The sequence below is a fragment of the Biomphalaria glabrata genome, chromosome 8, assembly GCF_947242115.1.
Source record: "Biomphalaria glabrata chromosome 8, xgBioGlab47.1, whole genome shotgun sequence".
In the NCBI taxonomy this organism is placed as follows: domain Eukaryota; kingdom Metazoa; phylum Mollusca; class Gastropoda; family Planorbidae; genus Biomphalaria; species Biomphalaria glabrata.
In genome coordinates, this window is record NC_074718.1 from 14648752 (window position 1) to 14670179 (window position 21428).

The 21428-nt window shown below is 33.9% G+C and overlaps 1 protein-coding gene across 1 annotated transcript; it reads right to left on the reverse strand.

Moving 5' to 3' along the window:
* Positions 1 to 982: 982 nt before the first annotated feature.
* LOC106074292 (mothers against decapentaplegic homolog 5-like) lies at positions 983 to 21063 on the reverse strand. The gene is made up of 9 exons (XM_013235042.2): positions 20940 to 21063; positions 18639 to 18784; positions 17589 to 17770; positions 15295 to 15558; positions 13586 to 13759; positions 13317 to 13478; positions 12498 to 12716; positions 9925 to 10085; positions 983 to 8600 (listed from the first exon to the last, which is right to left on the reverse strand). The coding sequence occupies exons 3-9, from the start codon at positions 17728 to 17730 to the stop codon at positions 8361 to 8363; spliced, it is 1362 nt and encodes a 453-aa protein (XP_013090496.1). The 5' UTR covers positions 17731 to 17770; positions 18639 to 18784; positions 20940 to 21063; the 3' UTR covers positions 983 to 8360.
* Between the last annotated feature and the right edge of the window lie 365 nt (positions 21064 to 21428).

Below are 21428 nucleotides of genomic sequence, written 5' to 3' on the forward strand. Positions count from 1 at the left end.
GCATGCATTTCGTTTGTTATCGTTATAATGATGTTAGGCTATGTATAAGTGTCAGGTACATTTCCTCTGGAATACGGTAGAGAAGAAATATTAATTTACTACTACCTCCACTTGCAAATTGAAGCCTAGATCTAAGCCTGTTTCCCCAAACTTCTTAAAGTAGAACAATAGTCAATGAAGTCATGAGATGTATAAGCATATATGTATTTGCCTTTTTTTGATAATTATTCTCAGCTTTGTCCAAGCTAGGCCTACTATGTTAACTTAAAGTAATATGAATATTGGTCATGTTGCAAACGTTACAGCCTTCTTAAAGTAAAGACACCAATCACAAGCTCGCAAAACACTCTGGAAGTATATGTGAATTAATAGTTTCGGTTTAGGAAAGCTGAAAGTACCGTTTTGAGACATCAGGTACAGGGATACATTTGTTAAATTAAAAAAAAAATGCATCAGGGGGAAACCTACAAAAGTTACAAGCAAAAAAACATAATGTACATGTTCAATGTGCCAGGTAATATGTCTGGAAATGATTCGGTAACACAAGCAACTGATGTTTCCTAGATTTTGACAGTCCAAGGCACTCCCACCCCTCAGTCCTTGTTGTTGACAGTCCAAGGCACTCCCACCCCTCAGTCCTTGTTGTTGACAGTCCAAGGCACTCCCACCCTCCAGCTCAGTCCTTGTTGTTGACAGTCCAAGGCACTCCCACCCCTAAGTCCTTGTTGTTTAAGTGGACAGAGATTGCATTTGAAATCAGTTTAGTGATGATTCCCCTTAACACATAGCATGGTGAAATTAGTGGCCAGGTAATAGAAAGTGATGTCATGAGATTTTTTGTTTGGTTCTATAAAAACAAAACAAAACAAAAGCTTATATTTAATCATCCACAATGTTAAAAAACAGATTTAAATTAAAGTAGAAAAGAAAAAAGGGCAAACTTGCAACAGACGAAGAATATCAACAACAATTCAAGTTGGTCTAAGTTTATGTTTAGTTTAATATATGTACCAGAGACACACACAGAGCAGATGCAGGACATTGAATGAACAAGAGTTATACAACTTGAATGAAGAACTCTTCACAATCTGAACACAAGTTAATGGAAGCCAAATAACAATCCAGAGAATCCTGTTTGAGTGCTCCATAATAGCATTTATAAAGGGAGCAAAGAATGGCAAAGGAATGAGTGGGGAGTGGTGGAGAGAAAAAGAAAATGTCTTCTAGTCAGGAGAGCTACTCAACTAGTTTACATGGTCTAACAACAGGGTTTTCTCTGCACACACAAATAATAATGACAGCAAAGCCTTCATATTATCACAACCCTTAGGAATGACACCCAGGCCTAGTACTAAGCTAAGGGTGAGCATGTTATGCCAGGGCATGACCCACAAAGAAATGCTAATCATGATAGTTCATGACATGACCAGAGGGGGGTGATTGTTTGGTGACCCACTCCTCCTTTCTGTTTTTAAATTGTAAAATTGCAACAGTTTTAGACAAGTATCTAAAGCAACTTTTAAATGTTGCATGTTGACAAAGTTTGAAACAGAGTTGTGATGTATTTGGGAGTTGTGAATATTTTCAACAACAACAAAGCTTATGTGATTAGATAAAGAGAGAGAGAAAAAAAAAAGACTCACTAGTTTTATTGCTTATTAATAACAAATCTGTTGAAACATTTAAAATAACACAAGTATTATAAAAAAAACAATAACAGGCTTTAACTAATTACTTAATTTATATTACCAAGTAATTTATATTCCAACGTATTAGATAATTAGACCAACACTAGTAAACAAAAAAATACTTTTAACACCAAAGCCAATCTGCTTATTACAGATTATACAGAACATATCTTTTGTGAACAAGTCATTTTCCAAAACAGGTCGTTGGTTGGAGATTTTCATGATGAACTAAGAATGTCAAAGAAGTTAAATTGAACTTTCCTGTTGCCAAATAAATAAAGAAATGAACTGATCTATAAATACTTAAATGAGCTGTAGTTGGTCTCTTTATTACCATGAGTTAGTCACCCATTAGTTTTTGTTTTATGCCACAGAAGGAAAGTGTAATGAATGCCTCCTCAATTTGAAATTATTTCAGGCTACAAGCACAAGAGTTTAGAACATTTGATTCTGCGGTGCAACAAAAACAACCCTTAACTTTATTAAAAACAAAGCTGATCAACACTTACGTTTGTACACCGGATACACCAACACACACTAGCTACTTTATACGTTTTTCCACCATGTTTGAAAATCTCCACTATTGACCTACATTTTTGATGGAATAATTTGTTCGAGTTGTACAAAAACATGATAGTTGACAGCCTCAGTGCAAATGAAATATTAGATCAGCCATACCAGCCTGGCAGTCAGAGGAAACACATTTTCTACAAGACTGCTGATAGAGTAACTCTGATTGTGTTGACATCATGACAACAAGAATCATACACATTATCTTTAGTTTGGTACAGCCTAACAATTATCTTATAAATCAGCTCGTCTCAACCTGACAACCTCATTAGCCTAGAGTCACTGAGTGAACCAGCTGGTGTGTTGAAATCAACTTTTCTTTAGGCTACATGCACACAGCTCTTCAAATAACTATAAAGGCTTTGTGTGGAATAGTTGTAAAAAAAAAAAGGGGGGGGGGAGATATTAGGAATTGAAGTATTTACTTAAAAGATACTTGAAAACAACAAAACAGGTTCAGAAACACTGATACCTATGCAGTGAATAATGAAACAAAAATCCTACTCTACAAGACTAACATCCAGGGCTAAACAGACACATTCAAATACTTATGTATTTATATATTATTTAAGCATTGCCTTCTATTGAAGCAATATGTTTTGAGACATGATCTACAACACCTGTATTGTCCTTTTGCATGATACGGGAGCAAATGGTCAACATGTTTAAATGGCTTTTTGATATATTTTATCATAGTAATTAAACATTTTTTTTAAGCTATTAAGTGGGTCAAACATTTGAATTTCTAACCATTTTACCAAAACAAAACATTCCAATTTACAACCTGGCATTGGAAAACATGTGACCACAATAGCATGTACAAAGTGAAAACTAAACTTCTTGACCTTGCACAGGGGACATAATGCTATTTGAAATCTAGCATTCATGCCAAGAGATGTAAATAAAATACAACAATGGAAGCGCAAAATAACTTTGGCTTAATTTTTGAAAATCAAATCAGTGTAAACAAGCTAACTTCCCAACGGCTAGGACACTTGAAATAATTTACCCTACCACTCTGACATTTTCTCTTCAAAACGCATTTGCTTTGCCAGCGCTCTTCCTAATCAACCAAATGAATATGCTAAGTACGATGTTTTGAATGACCATAAACTCATCAATACCAAATAAAATTTGTTAGAAAAAACTGATATTCATCTGATCACAAAATTCAATAAACCAGTTATTAAATTATAAGGCATAAACCTAATACCACAAAATAAAACAAAAAATAATAAATTCAACACCAAATGAAGCCAAGCTCTAAAGTGTACTTAACAGTGTTGTCTACTGACCTCAAATATTTGAAACATTTCTACTGACCCTATTTGTTAAAAATTGTATTGACCCATATGAAATTCAAGAATTCTATTGATTCCATTTATTAAAAAATTTCGACTGACCCAAAATATTCAAAAAATAAAAAAACAACATACAAATGCAATCGGTAATTTGTTTCATAAACAGACACATAGCCATTAACTTGCTTAAGGGTTAAACATTTGATTCTGAGAGAAAAAAAAATTTGCATAACTGGCGGCAAATCGAATTAAAAACAAGTGGTATATTTGCATAAATGTTTGATGATGAGAATTATATAGGTGGACAAGGTGTACATTGTAATACAAACAAATAAATTAAAAGTCTGTAATTAAAACCCTGTTGTAGAAGTGACTATTTACCTGGGGCCTAGAGAAATGAAAGCTGAAACACAATGGCTGCGGATGCTAGCATTAAGTATAAATCAATCTACACAAACAACATTCAGTATACATATCTAATCAATAAGTAAGCCTAGATATTGTGGTAATAATGAGAGACTATATTTACATAATTGGCAGAGAGAAACTCTGGAAGTACAGAACAACACAAGGAGATGAACACCCTGAACAAGTCACATTTAACATATACTACACATTCAGAATATTCTTCAAACACACTAATAATGACATCAAGTCAAGGATTGGTAACAATATTTATATGCTGTTAAGTAGACAGCCATCATATTTTAGAAGGAGACCTGCTAGGGTTTATGTTCGTTTCAAAGTTGAAGATAGTTTACTTCCTAGTCCAACCCTGCCGCAGGATGACGGGGGATGGGAGCAGGCATGGTTTGAACCCAGGACCATAGATAAATCCAAACAGCAGTCCAGCACGCAAACCGCACGACCAGGCAGCCATCCATGCCATAACATTTTGATATTAAATATAAACTTTAAAAACAAAATGCAGGATTTTAAGATCTCAAGACCTGTATGTAGTGCAGACATTGACCAGTATATTATAACTTGATTTTTTATTTTACAAGCTTGTTGTCTCACCTACAAAATTGCATCCAGTGAAAAGAAAAAAACAAAATAAGTTCAAATCAAAAGTTGCATAACTGTAATGTAGAGTGCATCTTCATTTCAGTCTAGTACATCTACAAGACAAGTCTCAGTCATGGTGACCCGACAAAATAGCACAAGACAAAGTAGCGCTGACTTATATATGATGTGCATACAAGTACCGGATTATAAGTAATTTAATGTCCTGGGAAGCATTTTAGTTTTTGATTACTATTTATATATTAATGTTTTAAGATATCTAAAGTGTTTCCTATAAATGACTGAAAAAAAATGATAACATTAATCTAAAGTATTTCTTTCAAAATGACTGAAACATATTTTTTCTGCGTTATTTTGTAGGGGTACCCTCAGTCATATAAACGTAAGCCTGACAGCTCTGACATCCAATGAATGGTATTCATTCAATTGTAGCTAGACCACAGTAGTATAAGATACAGAATTAAAGTAATCCAACAATTGGCTGTAATAGAAAATGCAATATTTCAGTTAAAGGAGGAAATGATCTTTTTTGTCACAGTCTATCAATTAAAGTACAAGAAGCAGATGCCAATTAAAAAAAATATTATTGCTTGTGCACATTATGTATAATTTTGGTAATTTCCAGGGAAAAGGATGAAAATCATCAACTCCCCTTTACCACCAATGCCAGAAGCTGAAGATGTAAGCCAGGGGTGGGCAAATTATGACCCGCAATCCTCATGCGGCCTGCCGAAGTGTTTTATGCGGACACCTAAAGAAATCACAATACAAATATATTAAAAATAAATAATTGTAAATATCTATAGAAATGATTAAATTTAACCATTTTATAACTTAAAACAGATTTACCGCGCCCTAGGCAAAGTGAATTTGGTGGTCCCAATTAAAATAGATGCATAGCATATGATCTTCCTATTTGTTAACTTGTATTTAATGCAGATTTGTGTAAACTTTCCTGTAATGAGTTTACGGTTGGGATATTGCTCTTTATTTTATTACAAAGCCTGTTTTTCTCAGTCAAAGCACGGACATTTACGGTGACTTTGTTACTAACATTTCTAATGAAGAGTTGAAGACAGACTTCATGTTTATCATCGTAAGCATTGCAATTTGTTGTTTGCACATGAAATGTATGTGCATCTTAATTATATATATAGAGTATATATGTATGCGCCCCCCCCCCCCCCCCCGGTACCCAATTTTTTTGAATGCGGCCCTAGGCAGAAAAAGGTTGCCCACCCCTGATATAAGCTCATGTCTACAGCATTAAGTAGACTGTATAGAATCACAAAGTGGGTCAACGTAAACATAGAAGGATATAAACATTTAATAGGTAAATAAAACTTTGAGAAATAGCACCACTACCTATATATATGATAAGCCTTGCACACTTTCTACATTCTCATATTATAGCAACAGTTCCACACTTACAAAAACACATACACTGGTTACCCATCTATTGGTGTCAACAGAGTTTATCTTAGTCCTTGCAAAAGTCTATTATCTTTGGGTCACTGAACATTTTTTATTGAACTAACATAGACCTAAATCACAGTAATATTTTTAATGCATGTAAAATATATATTTTTTGGTGAGCCTGTGACTGGCTTCACAAATAATATAACAAGTCATATTAGAATAATTATCTAAGCAAAAAAAATTATATTGAAACCTCAAACTTAGAATATTTCAAAAATCACTAATGTCAAATAATGAAATATGCCTTCCAAAACACTTTCTACACAGTGATAGAAAAATGGTTTAAATATCATATACCTTTTTTGAAACTAGACCAACATAAACATAGTGCTAAGAACAACCCTAACGCTTTTTCCCTTTACATGGCTTTTAACAGTTGATCCCTTTTTTAAATTTAAATGTTTCTTTTTTAAGATATAGATTGAATTACTATAGACAGCATGGTTACTACCCCTGAAAGTAGGGTATTGGGAAGTAGCTTGGAAAAAAGAATTTAAAAAAAAAAATCCCACAAATAAGGAACTCCTTTTTGGATGGACTTCAAATTGGTAGCAATTGGACCATAATGTACTTATGCTGCTGTAGCTAATTGCTGTTTGGATGGACTTCAAATTGGTAGCAATTGGACCATAATGTACTTTAGCTGCTGTAGCTAATTGCTGTTTGGATGGACTTCAAATTGGTAGCAATTGGACCATAATGTACTTTAGCTGCTGTAGCTAATTGCTGTTTGGATGGACTTCAAATTGGTAGCAATTGGACCATAATGTACTTTAGCTGCTGTAGCTAATTGCTGTTTGGTGCTAATTTTCAAACAAAGAAATGCTCATGTAAAAACTTTTAAAAAATGCAGTGATATATATTAATTAAAAAAACAAGCAACTAAGATATTTCCTACACAAGAGTAGATGACTTAACAGCCAAACACTGGTTAAAAGAAGATAACAGAATCAATACACAAATATTCCCTTAGTAAGCAGCTGCAAACTTCATCAAGTATAAACTGACAATGTGAATATCACACAATTAAAACCTTACTATACATAAATGAATCCAAACAATAAAATGGTTTTAAAAAAACACCCACCTCTAGCGTGTCCAGAAACATAAAGTTTATAGTTAATATTTTCCAATAACTTTGTTCAGGGCAATATCATCAGTTTCCATCATTAAAATCACAAACAACTGGGGCCAGATATTATTTGTTTTAAAACTGGGTCTCACAACATTATGTTATCAATTAATGAGTGTAAGAACACATTTGTTATCACAAAAAAATACACAGATCACACTAATAGGTATAAGAACACAAAGCAGCAGATCCTAAACAAAACTAAATAGAAAATGTGATGAGTAAAACTGAAGTCTATATACACAGCAGCTCTCTGAACTACACAAATCAATCTTTGATTATATACACAGCAGTAACAAGAGATAGAAGCTAATCCCATGAACAAATTCAGCAGGCCCAGGTATACACAAGCATTTTAACTAAAGAAAAATCTAATATATATAGATACTTTTTTTTCTACAATTTCTGATCAACAAAAGATACAAATATTTTCACTTGCAAGCTGAAACAACAATCAGAACTATATTTTGTTTCCACAGTGGACTGATGGTTTCACAATTAACTTGATGAGCGAATGTGCAAGTCTTGGAAAACTTGTACAAGAATTTTGAACAGGCTAATTAAGCTTGTCTTCAAGTTAAAAATTCTTACTTTGAAATACCCAGTGTTTTGAAACATTCCAGAATACACTAACTCCACATTCAAGATTTTACCATGTATATAGATATATATTATATATATATATTTTTTTTTGCTTCAATTTATTATTCAATATTTATTTAAACAAAAAAAAAGTTGATCGGGAAATCTAGTGTACATTGTCACTGCTAACAAAAACAAAAAAAAAGTTTTAAAAGAATCCATTTTTTACAATCTTAACAAATTATTTATACATTTTTCCCCCCATAAGTTTTTATTTCACACACACACAATTAGAGTTGAGAATAAGAAAAGTGTCAGCACTAATGAACTGGATTTAAAACTGTTCTTTGACATCTTTGAAGTCACGTAGCCGTGGTTGTGTTAATCCATGTATAGAGATAAACAGCACCATTAATAAACTCAATGTCCTTCATTCATACAAAACTATCCATTTAAAATGTATGCTAAGGAAACATGGAGACATACAAATGGAAAGGTTATGCTTATGATTGTGATTTTGTTTGTAAGGATAGCTACAAATGATGGTGAGTTAAAATTGTGGTATACTGAAAGAGGTGGGGGTCAAGACATTGATGAGATTGGGTTCATAGGGGAGCCCATCTGTGTGAGAACCTTGTCCAGCCATTGAAGGGGTCCATTCAGTCGAATTTCTATCCAACACGGGGTGGATGTCACATCTTGCCGGTGGTATTCAGCTCCCCACCCTTTCACAAAGCTCATGCGTATGATGCACATTTTGTTTAACTCATAGACTGCCTCAAAGCCGTGGTTGACTGACTGGGACAGGAGAGCTGCAAACTCCTGAAATATTTATAAAAAATGTTTGGTGGAGGCTTTAAAGTATTATGATACATAGTAACAAATATGAAAAAATATGCGTGTTAGAAAATATGAAAAAAAAAAAAAAAAGCATAAATCCTTTCACAAATTCAGTAGCTCTATTTGTAGAATTCTAAAGCTACCTGGAGCAGCCTAATTGCCTAATAGACTGTTTATCCAGATCATTTCATATATTTCAATGAGAAGATAGTGACAGGAATACATTTTTAGAAAATTCTCTACACAAAGTTTGTAAACATTCATACAGCTGTGACTAGTTCAAAAAAAAAGTTCCTCTTTCAGACCTTGTGGTCTATAGGGCAGATGATGTAAAGATCATCTGTTTCTGTGGCCTACGGTTAACTAGGGTGCCATGTGGCCAGCACAACGACCAACGGCCTTTACTTTTCCCCAACTAATGTCAGGTACCCATTAGAGCTGGATGGACTCAGAGGCGCCCGAAGATCCCAAAATTAAAAATCCCAGTCTTCACCAGGATTCGAACCCCGGTCTCCGGTTCGGAAGCTAAGCGCTTCACCGCTCAGCCACTGCACCTAGTATATGGTGTTGATAAATGCTTTTTAATATGTATTTAAAAAAAAATTAATACACTACAATTGTACTTTTTAGCATACAAAGAAAATATGGGACACAAACCTAATTGTATTTACATAGAAACTTATCTGAAAATAATACTACTCGGCTATGATTAAGATAAGAAATAATCATATATACATATAGCCTAGAATGATTTTATTGAACATTCAAAGTGTTTTCTAACAGAATCATAATGAAACTACTAGTCTAGACTATCTGACTTGGATGTTTCTTTAGAATTGAAGATTATTACGTCCAAGTCCAAATATTCTGTAGGATGCCAGGGATGACACCGGCGGGGTTGAAGCTATGAACTAGTGTGATGACAGTTGGAAGCGCACAATGCACAACCAGGCTGCCATCCTGCATTGAAGTAGAGGAATCTAAATTTCAGATCTAAATCTAGTCCACTAGATCTACCCATACTAGATTTGTTTAGAAAAAAGTTTTCATAAAATATTCTGGATGCAAAATCTGTAAAATCAAAGTATATCTAATCCAAATGTTAAGAATTTCAATATGAATTGAAATATCTAGATCTAGATTTAATCTAATTCTACTGGAGACAAAAGAGTGAGCATGTTAAAAAAACAAAACAATTTTTACTTCAGTTTGCATTCATCCATAAGGAGAAAAAATAATGTAAGTTTTGTTTTGTTGGAAAAGTGAAGTTGTAACTTGCCACATAAGAAATAGCTGATCTATGTACCTGATTATTAAATATCTTGAGACTACAATTTTGTGGTATTTTGCAGACAGTCGTTGGGTGGAATCCATGGGAATAATTACAGTTTCTGCTCTGTACAAAGATGCTCCTTTCACTTAAACATTCAGCATAAACCTCTCCACCAACATAGTACAGGTGAACTCCTAGAAAATAGAATCAGGAGACATATCAACAGTTATGAAGTATAATGCACAAATGAGTAACTTGAGAACTATAAAGAATGAATGTGTTTGAAAATCAAATCACATTTTTGTTTTTAAAATGCTTCAAAAGAATGAGCTCACTTCTACTATTTGTTTCACTGGTCTTTAAACTGTACATGAATGAAAAGGAACTTAACTCTAGGTCCACTAAAAATGCTTAAAAAAGCAATTGTATATATGCTATTCAATATCTGCTCAAGAGTGTCTAACCCTATACTCTTAAGCAAGCAATTCTTGTATGTATGTATATATATTTATATGTATATATAAATTTTATTTCGAAAAACGGTTTTCTTTAAATTTTCAAGGTATGTGTATATTAATAAGAAAAAAATTCTCTACTCATTGGCCACATCACAAAAACTCTAGGTCAACCGTTAAATCAGATAGAAAATGGCTCATTATCGAATGAATGAAACTTTTCCATATGACGTCAAAGGAAAAAAACTTGACATGGCTTACGTCACTAGGCTTACAACAGTACAACAAAACATTTCATTGCAAACAAGATCAAGTTTTAATGAATCAATAGGCATAATCAACTTTTGTGCAACATCTTATTGTAGATTGCTCTATTATGAAACTATGGAAGAAAAATAATGAAATTAAATTTGTGATGTATGATTCGTTTTTGTGTTCTAAAGGCTTTATAAATTATTTACACTTTAATTGCATAGACCGTTAGGTAGCTTTTACTTTGTTGTTATTTTGCTGGTGAATTATTGCAATGTGTTCAAGCTTCGAAGTCTACTGTCCCATACTAAAACATAGGAAATGGTCATAACACAGCTTCTCTATGCCTTACTTGCACACACACTGAACATGATACCCAGGGCCGGCCCTAACTTTTGCGGATCCCTATGTGAAACGGATTGGGAGCGGCTCAGTCAGAGTAGGGATAAGGATAATAATAAGTGAAAATTAAGATTTTTTATTAAAAATAAATTTGTCTTTGCATTACTTTTTTATTAAATGAAAGCTGACAATGCCCTTTTTTTAATTGTGTGTAGGATTAACGTTTACCATATTGATTGACACCCAAAAATGAGTGTGGTGAAATAAATCGCTCCGCTTGGCTACAAAAATCAGTGTCTACCAAGCAGTGGTTCTCTCAACCCATCTTTGTGGATCTGAGACATGGGTACTTTATAGAAAGCAACTAAGACTTCTTGAACACTTTCACCAAGATATTTGCACACCATCATGGACAAACGGTGGTAAGACCGCACTTCAAAGAGCGATGTTCTTGCGAAATGGTATGAATTTCTTATAGTCCGACAGTCACGCTGGGCAGGGCACTTATCCCATATGTTGGACGAACATATGCCAAAGGCAACAGTTTTTTTTTAGTGAGCTGACAGGTGGTCAGTGCAACAGAGATGCCCCACAACAACGCTTCTTTAGAATACTAACGCAATGTTTTTAACTCATTAGCTACTAATGCGACTAAATGCGCCTTTCCCCCCTTAGTACTAATGCGCCCAAATACGCCCGCCACAGCACACACACGACGTGACTTGCGTAGCTCTCGTTTTCCTGCGCGACGCGTGGTGTTATTTTGAGCTGGCTGGGTTTTTTAAAAAGTTGAAATATAGATCGTTTCGTTAAATAAACCGGATGTTTTTACGTCTTTCGCTTCAGTTTCTATGGGCCTTCAAAGTTTGTTGATTTTTTTTCGATTTTCCTTAGCTGTGCAGGCCATTTTCTCAATGACCTTTCAATTTTTAGACCCATTATCACAAATAATACACTAAATACAGCTAATAATGAACTTGATATTGATCAAGACATTGATCATTAGAATTTAGCGCTACGTTTAGACTTAGATCTAGTCCGATTCAGAGAGAGAGAGAGTAAAGTAAACATTAGATCTATTATCTAGCCTAGATCTAGACTATTCTGGATCTAGCGTCAATGAATCTTCAACTTCTTTGACTGATATTTTGAACAGTTTTTATTTACCACATGAAAACTTTTGATGAAATAGATCTAGTTGGGGGTGTTCACAACGTTGGTTTGGACAATGGTTTGATTACTTTTACTTTGTTATGCTTGAAGTAATGAAATCTGAGACACATGCAGAACCACATCAGCATGATGCCATGTTCAGGAAACTAAGGGCCTCACGCGCACCCAGTGAAAGTCAGTAAATACTCAAGACATATACAGATTTTATATATAAGCATAATGTTTATTGTCTAGGCTTACTAAATTCCTACTTATAAACATTACTGGTCTTTGGGTAAATGTTAGAGGGGACCAAAAATTACAGATCTGATGGGGGGTACTAACAAAAATTAAATTAATGTAATACCTTTTTTTCATGCTATTAAAGAAATTAACTATACATACCTCGTCCTATATGCCTGCGTGTGTTCTCAATGGTAGAGTTTCTGTTGACATTAGAGAGCAGACCTAAACAGAACCTGTCTGTACGTGATGGATCAGTGAAGCCGTCCACAACAATGCTGTGAGATGACGCCTGGAACTGCTCCCCCACTCTGTTGTTGAGTTCATAATACACAATGTTACACCAATAATGAGGCTCCTGGTAATTGACTGCTTGCTTGTCTGAAACAAAGTGCAAACAAAAAATGTTAAAATTATCAAACATAACTTGAAGAAGTGTGTCTGTTAGTAACTTTCAAACATGCTATTTGTCATGTACTAAGAGCTTGTGGCTGCACCAGACAGAACCAACATTACATGTGATTGTAGAGAAAAGAAATGATAGCAAGATAGAATAAATTAATAGTCACTCCCAAGCTTTCAAACTGGTAAATCTAGTTATGAACAAATACTCAGCCCCATTGTTAAACAGTATTGAATTTCTGATCCTTGTTGGTTATTGATGTTGGAAGTATTTCTTTACATGATATGTTTAATACATACTCAAGTGCACCCTATCAAAAAATTAGTAATATGCCGGCTCAGATAGACTCAAACATTATACAAAAGCAAACACATGAAGATTACATTTCTTTTTATTACATGGTTGCAATAAAACACCATAATCATCATATTCATGAATACAGGTAACATATAGATTGCTTAATGAGCCAAGCTTAAATTTGATCAGGAGGAAAGACATGTTAAACGATAATTGACAGACAGCTTTTTCTACTTTGTGTTAAAACTAATCACAGTAATTCACATTTAACTTCCACTTGCCAGTAATTCTAGGAGCTATTTTTGCCAAAGGAAACACTGGTCCTGGTATAGGTGGGCCCCCATGTGCAGGGTTGGGCCCATGGTTTGTATCCATGGGCTGTGGGATATTAGTGTTGTTTTGGTTGTCATCATGTGTTTGGTAAGCAGGTGGTGGAGTGTCAGCTGTAGAAATAGAAAAAAAGTAGATAATTTTTTTTTTTTTTTACATTTTCTTTGAAATATAAGAATGAGCTATTGAAAGTTTTTAAAAAATAGACAAGAGTATCTACCAGGTAGACCAAATGGACTGCCAGGACCTGAGCTTGGGGTCTGTGGAGACTGTTGCTGTTGGAAAGGATAGGTGATATTGTGAGGCATGTATGGCTCTGGAATTTGCTGAAAGTTGGGCAGAGCCCCATGGGTTGGATATTCACTGTAACGTGGGACTAAGACTGGTGGCAGAACTGAAAAATAAAAAAATTTAGGGAAAATTTGAATAAATGAGGAATTTTTTTTTATTATTGTTACATGTCCCTAATTCAACCATAAACATATGCTAAAAAGTTCCAAAAAATTGCTTCCGAAAAACATTTATTGAACATGCTTAAAGTCATTTCAGATTCTTATCATCAAAACAATGCTGTTGTAAAGTAGGGAGTAAAGTGCTAACAAAACAGCACGAAGAAAGTCATTTTAAAAATGAAGTTTCTCATATATCATTGTCAAATTTAATTTTACTCTGATCAAGCAATCTGTATTATTGCTGATTTTACTAGCTAAAATGCTTAACACATTTGAATTCCTAATATTGCATAATTTCAGATACAGGGATATATTTACATGACTGAATGAAAAACAGGTGGTTGATATGAATGAAAACATTTCAATAGGTCTTCACCAACACAATTCTACTGGTCGTTCTAAGGCCGAAGAGACTAAAAGTCACCCAAAATGAATTTAATGAGCCATCATCATTTTGTATGCTGTAGATATCTAAAGCACACATTTCTGCACACCTTCTGCCTAAGGTGGGGAAGTGTGCTGTAGACATCTAAAGCACACATTTCTGCAGACCTACTGCCTAAGGTGGGGAAGTGTGCTGTAGACATCTAAAGGACACATTTCTGCAGATCTACTGCCTAAGGTGGGGAAGTGTGCTGTAGACATCTAAAGCAAACATTTCTGCAGATCTACTGCCTAAGGTAGGGAAGTGTGTTGTAGACATCTAAAGGACACATTTCTGCAGACCTACTGCCTAAGGTAGGGAAGTGTGCTGTAGACATCTAAAGCACACATTTCTGCAGACCTACTGTCTAAGGTGGGGAAGTGTGCTGTAGACATCTAAAGCACACATTTCTGCAGACCTACTGTCTAAGGTGGGGAAGTGTTCTGTAGACATCTAAAGGACACATTTCTGCAGACCTATTGCCTAAGGTGGGGAAGTGTGCTGTAGACATCTAAAGCACACATTTCTGCAGACCTACTGCCTAAGGTGAGGAAGTGTGCTGTAGACATCTAAAGCAAACATTTCTGCAGACCTACTGTCTAAGGCGGGGAAGTGTGCTGTAGACATTTAAAGGACACATTTCTGCAGACCTATTGCCTAAGGTGGGGAAGTGTGCTAGGAAAGACTTTTGTTTTCATATTGAGAGATGTTTGGATTCATTGTTACTTCTTGGGAGGTTCACTATTCACTTTTAGTATGTGAATTTTTATCATGTTATTCTGTCAGTCTGGCTACAGTTTACATATTAAAAAAATTTGATTTTTGGTTGTCATTTATTTAATCTCTGAATTTATATTCATTTTCTGTGAACAACTTTGATGACAATCAACTTAATAACTACATCATGTTACATCAGTGCATTATGAAAAGAGCCTGCAAGTATAATGGTTACTTCAAGAGACTAAGATTAAACCTTATATTAAAAGTATTTTAACTTACAAAACAAACACACCACACGGTCATTTAACTCCTAAACAGACTATTTAAACATACCTGGACTCTCCACTCTTCTATAGTGGTAAGGATTAATACAGACTTCCTTCTGTTTAGCACTGAATGGGTATTCACATGTCTCTAGAGGCTTGAGCTCATGGTGGGACTGTAAGTCTGGCCACCTCCATACTCGACAGTAGATGACATGTGGCAAACCTTTCCTGTGAGACACCTGTAGTCTTCCATCTAACGATCTTTGAATGGTCACACACTTGGTGTGAGGATCTTTACAGGACAAAGCTTTCTCAAGATCTTCGAGAGCACCTGTAGTTCATTTTAAATCAGGAAATTCATGAAATGTTAGTCTAAATATTATAAAACAAAATGTTCAAAAGAAATATTGAAGTTCAAACCTATTTAGTCCAGTGAGACATTCACAACCAAACTTTCTGATTAGGTTTTAGAACAGCCAATCATCACTTAGTTTTTTCTTTACATGTTTTGTGACATATGTGAGCATTTTATTTTTAACTTTTCTCAATCTGAATGACTGAGTTGTCCAAAAGAGCTGCTAATTTAGGGAATCAGATTGTCAATTTGTAAAGATTCCTTTACACAAAGAGCCCTAGCTTTTACACAAAGAGCCCTAGCTTTTACACCACTCTCATTAAAAAAATATGCTTTATGACCTAACTAAAAAATTACCAATAATACACAGAATAAGGACACTGAGGTGAAAGTGAACTCCTAGTGAGCTTAGAATGTGGAATCCTTATTTATTTTGAAATAGGAGACAACCATGTTGAGACAGTCCTTCGTAACATAGTGGAAGTCAACTCCAGATCACACAGACACAGTATGAATTTTTTTGGTAGTCTGCCAGTACCAGTCTATATAGTCATAGTACCAACATAATCAAAATCTGTCTACCAGGGCACCTCATCAAATAGCTAAGACATGCAATGTGCAAAGTTTGAACAAAAAACAAAAGGGGGGGGGGGGTGAGGGGTCAACTTTTGGTGTTTGAAAATATTAGACAAAATGTTGAGCATTAAGAAAGGGTAACCCTTTTAGACCTAGCAATCTAAAGCTCATCTGTTTCTATAAGGGGTGTAGTGGTCTGAGTGATAAAACACTTGATTTCTGAACCAAGGAGTCCCAAGTTCAAATTCCGCTGAGGACTGGTCCTAAACTTCTGGATTTTTTAGGACCACCCTGAGTCCACCCAACTCTGACATTGGATGTGAAAGTAAAGGCTGTTTGTCATTGTGATGGTAATATGACACAATAGAAATGGATTAGCTTTACTTAAATAAGAAAGCCAAACATTGTAACCAAAAAATGGAAATCATAATTGATTAAAAAAAGAAATAGAATAAGATCCAATGCTGTTTACAAATGAACTTATGGATTAATGATCAACATAAATGCCAGCAGTTTGTAAGTATTACTAGCATTACACACCGGCCATGCCCGTTTATTTGTTTATTGTGTTCACTAAATAAAAGAAATATCAATTTGGTTTTATTGTTGTTGTTTTTTTATACCCCTTTTGAATGTAGCAAAATGAGAATAGATCTAGATCTCTCTTTTTTTTTTATTCTTAGGATTAGGTCTTTTAATTATTTTGTTTAGTCAGCAACTAAAGGGAAGCAAAAGTAATGTAAGGCAAGTTTTAATCTGAAAGAAATAATACACAGGAAGTCCTACTTTCACGATATTTAAAAAAAGCTTTATGTGTAGACCGAAAATAAAATACAAAGGTTTGATAAAAAGCTAGTGGTTTTTCGCAAAAAGCAGTCGTTAGGTGGCAAATATGTCAAATCAGGTTCTTAGCGAGTATCTAGGAGGTATGTGGATAAGTTTGACATTTTATGAGATTTCATGATCAATCAGTGAGTTAGTGGTATTATACAAATCTAATATATAAAGCAAAATGTAAGGGGTATGTATGTATGTCTCGAATAGAAATGAAAAATATTTGACCAATCTTGATAAAATTTGGCTTGAATGTTTTTCAGATCAAGACAGAGACTGTATTCACTGTAGTGTATGTTAAATGTCTCACCCACAACAAGAGAAGGCCCTAAAAAAATACCTAAAACTTTTTAACAAATCGGGTAAACCCATTTACAAAGTATTTTATATTAAATAAGCTATGTAAGGAAACATGGCGCTAGATCAGTAATACACAAACTAAGGCACGCTGGCCATTTGCAGTAGTATAAAATAGATCAACACTTCAAACAGATAGGGGGGGGGGGGTGAGATGGGGATGACAGCTTGCTTCCACCAGTCTAAATAGAATTCAAGGTCATGTATCACAGGTACATTCAATAATTTAGTGCACACACCTTTCTTCTTTTTTAACTTCTTCACCAATGAGTCAACTGCCTTCTCAGCCCATTTTTCTTCTTCATCTCCTTGCTTCCAGCCCAGAAGCCTTTTAACAGCTGGACTTGTGAAAGTAAATATACTAGAGAGTGGCGAGGTCATTCTGCCCTACACTCACCAGGTGGATTTCGTTTCTAAGAATCTGAAGGAAAAATGTTTTTAATGTAAAATAAATAAACCAAAACTAGAAAGAAATATTTGATTTGTTCAATTTATGACTTGTTCATATCAGACAGGAATCAAAAGTTTATTTTAAAAAATATTTTTTGGAAGTAAAGAAATTAGGTAAATTTTTTATATAAAAGTATTATAAATAATATTCATTCTTTACTGTGCAAGTAAATTTAATAGAAGACCAGATTTGACAGCTTAAAAGTGGAAGACTGTTACTAAGATTTTCTGAGCTATTAAAACTTGACATTAGCTGTAACCAACCCAGTAGTTTTTTTTTTTTTAAAGTTTGAATCAGACATTCACACTTTTCATGATTTAACTAAGCAGTTTCACTACTATTGGATGCCTAAAATAATATATAGTTCTAGATTCAAGCCAAAATTAACAGACAATATCCTAAAAAAATATCTAAACTCTCAAGTGTTGGTTCTTCATCTCAAACTAGTACAAGAAAGAAAGCATCTAGATTTTTTTTTTATAGTAATAACCTTCTTTATACTAAACTAATCAATAAATTCAAAAGTTAATATATATACATAGATTTCCTGTCTTAAATGTAAGACAAACATCTAGGTCTCTAACTATCTAAAACTGCATCTTGTTTTTGTTTCGGAAGTTCAGTCAAAAAAAAAGAAGATTATTAAATTCAAGGCCTTGTCCAGTACGGCAGGAAATAAAAGTTGTCAGTGTTTGAACTAAATCTAGGACCATTGTTGTGACAGTCGTAAGTCATGCAACCATCAAATCAATCAGATAACTAGACTAGATCTAAATATTTTTTTTTATTGTCAGCCTAGCTCTAAAGTTTCTAGATTTCATCAGAACTTTCAACTTACCTACAAGTTAATACATAAAATCCATTCACAGCTCAACATTGAAATGTAGATCTAGTTACTGAAGATTATACCCTAGCTAGCGTCTAGGAAATATACTTTAAAGTGAAGTAAGAATCCCTGCTTCTGCGTATGAATATACCTTGCTTCTGTGTATGAATATAATAATAATATATAAAAAGATTTAGATATATATGTAGATTATCTAGATCAGTGTTTCCCAAACTGTGTTCCACTGAACCCTAGGTGTTCCTTGAACTACTGCAATAATTAGCTAGATTCTAGATCTAGATCTAGTAACCCACCACATGAAATTTTAAATCTCTATAAAATAAACAAAGTGTTCAGCTAAATATTTATAATGTGCCAGTGTTTCAGGTGTCTTCTTCATAGATCAATTTCATCAATAGTAACTATGATACATTCAATTGACTAACTAGACTAGAGTGACTAGAGATCTAGTCCATTTAGAATATTCTAGATTGACTAGATATATCAAAAGATCTGGATCTAACACTCTTAATTGACTTAATCTTATTAAATCTTATACTTATACTAATACAGACTAGTGACACTAGACTAGTCTAGTAGATCTAGATCTATATTATATTTTCTATATAGATCGCTTTCGCCATAGTATAGTTATGACATAGACTATAGATATAGACAGAAGATCTATAAACTTAGTCTTAGTATAAACTAAGTTGTTACTATTCACCACAACTATTGTCACTATACTATAAGACACTAGACCCCTCCACCCTAGCCCTAGTAGTAGAATCTTGAGTCTAGAATAGTACTAATTACTAATACTCATACTAGTCATAGTAGATCTATTACTATTCTAGAATGTCTATAATGACTCTATATCTTTCATTTATATAATTATTCATTTGTTTCATTATAAAAATATATTATTAGATTTATATTTATAGATATGTAAATCTAGATTTGGATCTTGTTCTTGGTGCATTGAAAGTCAGAAAGCTGCACCTTTTAGTCTATGATTAGGTCGTGTTTGAGGCAGTTATGTCTAATATATTTTTAAAGGATTGTTGAACACACACATACAAAGGCCTAGTACATTCATTTGTGGTTATAGAAAACTATTTTGTGAATCAATAATAAAAGAATAATTGGTAATGTATTTACAGACTTTAAAAAAATTGTATTTCAGCATGTATTAACAAAAAAACTATTTATATATTTCATATTGGTGTCCCATTGTAGCACCTGCAACATCTTGTGATATAATAGTCATGTTATAATAAATGCTTGAATTATCATTGAGATATTGCAGCAAATAATAGCCTATATATTTAGCTATAATGCAAGTATAGCATAAATTCTATTTTCTTATTAAAAAATCTTATTTAAAAAACTTTTACCAGTAGTGTTACAGGTGCTATGGTGTCCCATTTTTTAAATTGAGCGCAAACTTAACGTAAGTGCTCAAAAACTTCAATTTCTCTATCTAGCAGCTTAATACAATAGAAACATTCAAATTATGTTAAAAAAGCAAACAAAGTAATAGTTAGTTGTACTTAAATCATCAATTGTGTCCCAGTGAATGAGTGATGCACCTGAGATGCAAAAGTGGGTACCAGGGTTAGGGTACCACTTTTGCCAGCACTGCTGAGAAACTGTACTTATTCCAATTCATTTTCTATTGATAAATTCTTAAAGTACAATGGGTGAAGAAGTGAATACACTTAAAATGAAACCAAATTTAATTTTTGGCCTAATGTGACACTTTTTGATACCACTACCAGTACTGGAGAAACACTCAGATTTTGAATAATTTAGATCCATATAGATCTAATCATATTTCAGTCTTGTCTAGATCTAGATAATAATCTATATTAGACTTAGACTATATAATTAGACTAATACTAAAGATCTAGTATAATAGTATAGACTATAGACTATAGTATAGACAGTAAGTATAGGACTATAGTCATAGTACTTTAGTACCTAGATCTAGAATCTTTGATCTAGATTCTCATTCTAGTCCTAGATTAGGCTAGATAGATCTAATCTAGATCTAGACTAGATCTAGAATCTAGACTTCTAGTAGTAGTATCAGACTCAGTAGTAAGATGATGAGTTACAGTAGACTGAGACTTGAGACTCGGAGTCGAGAATCTACATAAACTTCATAAAGTTGATAAAGTCATAATCTAGATCTAGACTAGACTCGATCTAAAAAATAGCTGTACAAACTGTCTCTTTAGCTAACACATTCAATTACGAGATATAACACTGAAATTAACAGAACATAAGATTAATTTGCCGTTATTCTACCTCAACAAGTTTGACATGGGATTTCAAAAGTATTCCCGACAAGAAATAGTATTTTATTGAATGTTATTATTGGCGACAGAGAGACGGGAAGTAGAACTAGCAGGGAGGAAAATTTAGAAAATATATTAAAACGCCAAATGAAAACAAAAGATTGATCTACAAAATCGCAAACAACTATTGAAACATCTTTCTGAAAATTACTTCAAAAATACTATTTTAACAAAAGACAAGAGTTATGCATGATTTAGATAAAAGTACAAGGCAGTATGTTAACGTTATTGGCGAACTATATTTATGAGTGTGTAAGTGTATCTGTGGACGTAATCTGTAATTCGGTTATCGGAAGGGCCCCTTGAGAGTGACGTCATCATTTACGGCGACAATCAGTCGGGAGCAGTAAGCGAGGGCTGGGTGGTAGCACAGGAACGTCTTATAAACTTTATCGGCCGAAATTTTAATACGTGAGCATAAAGTAGGGTTTTGGCCTTG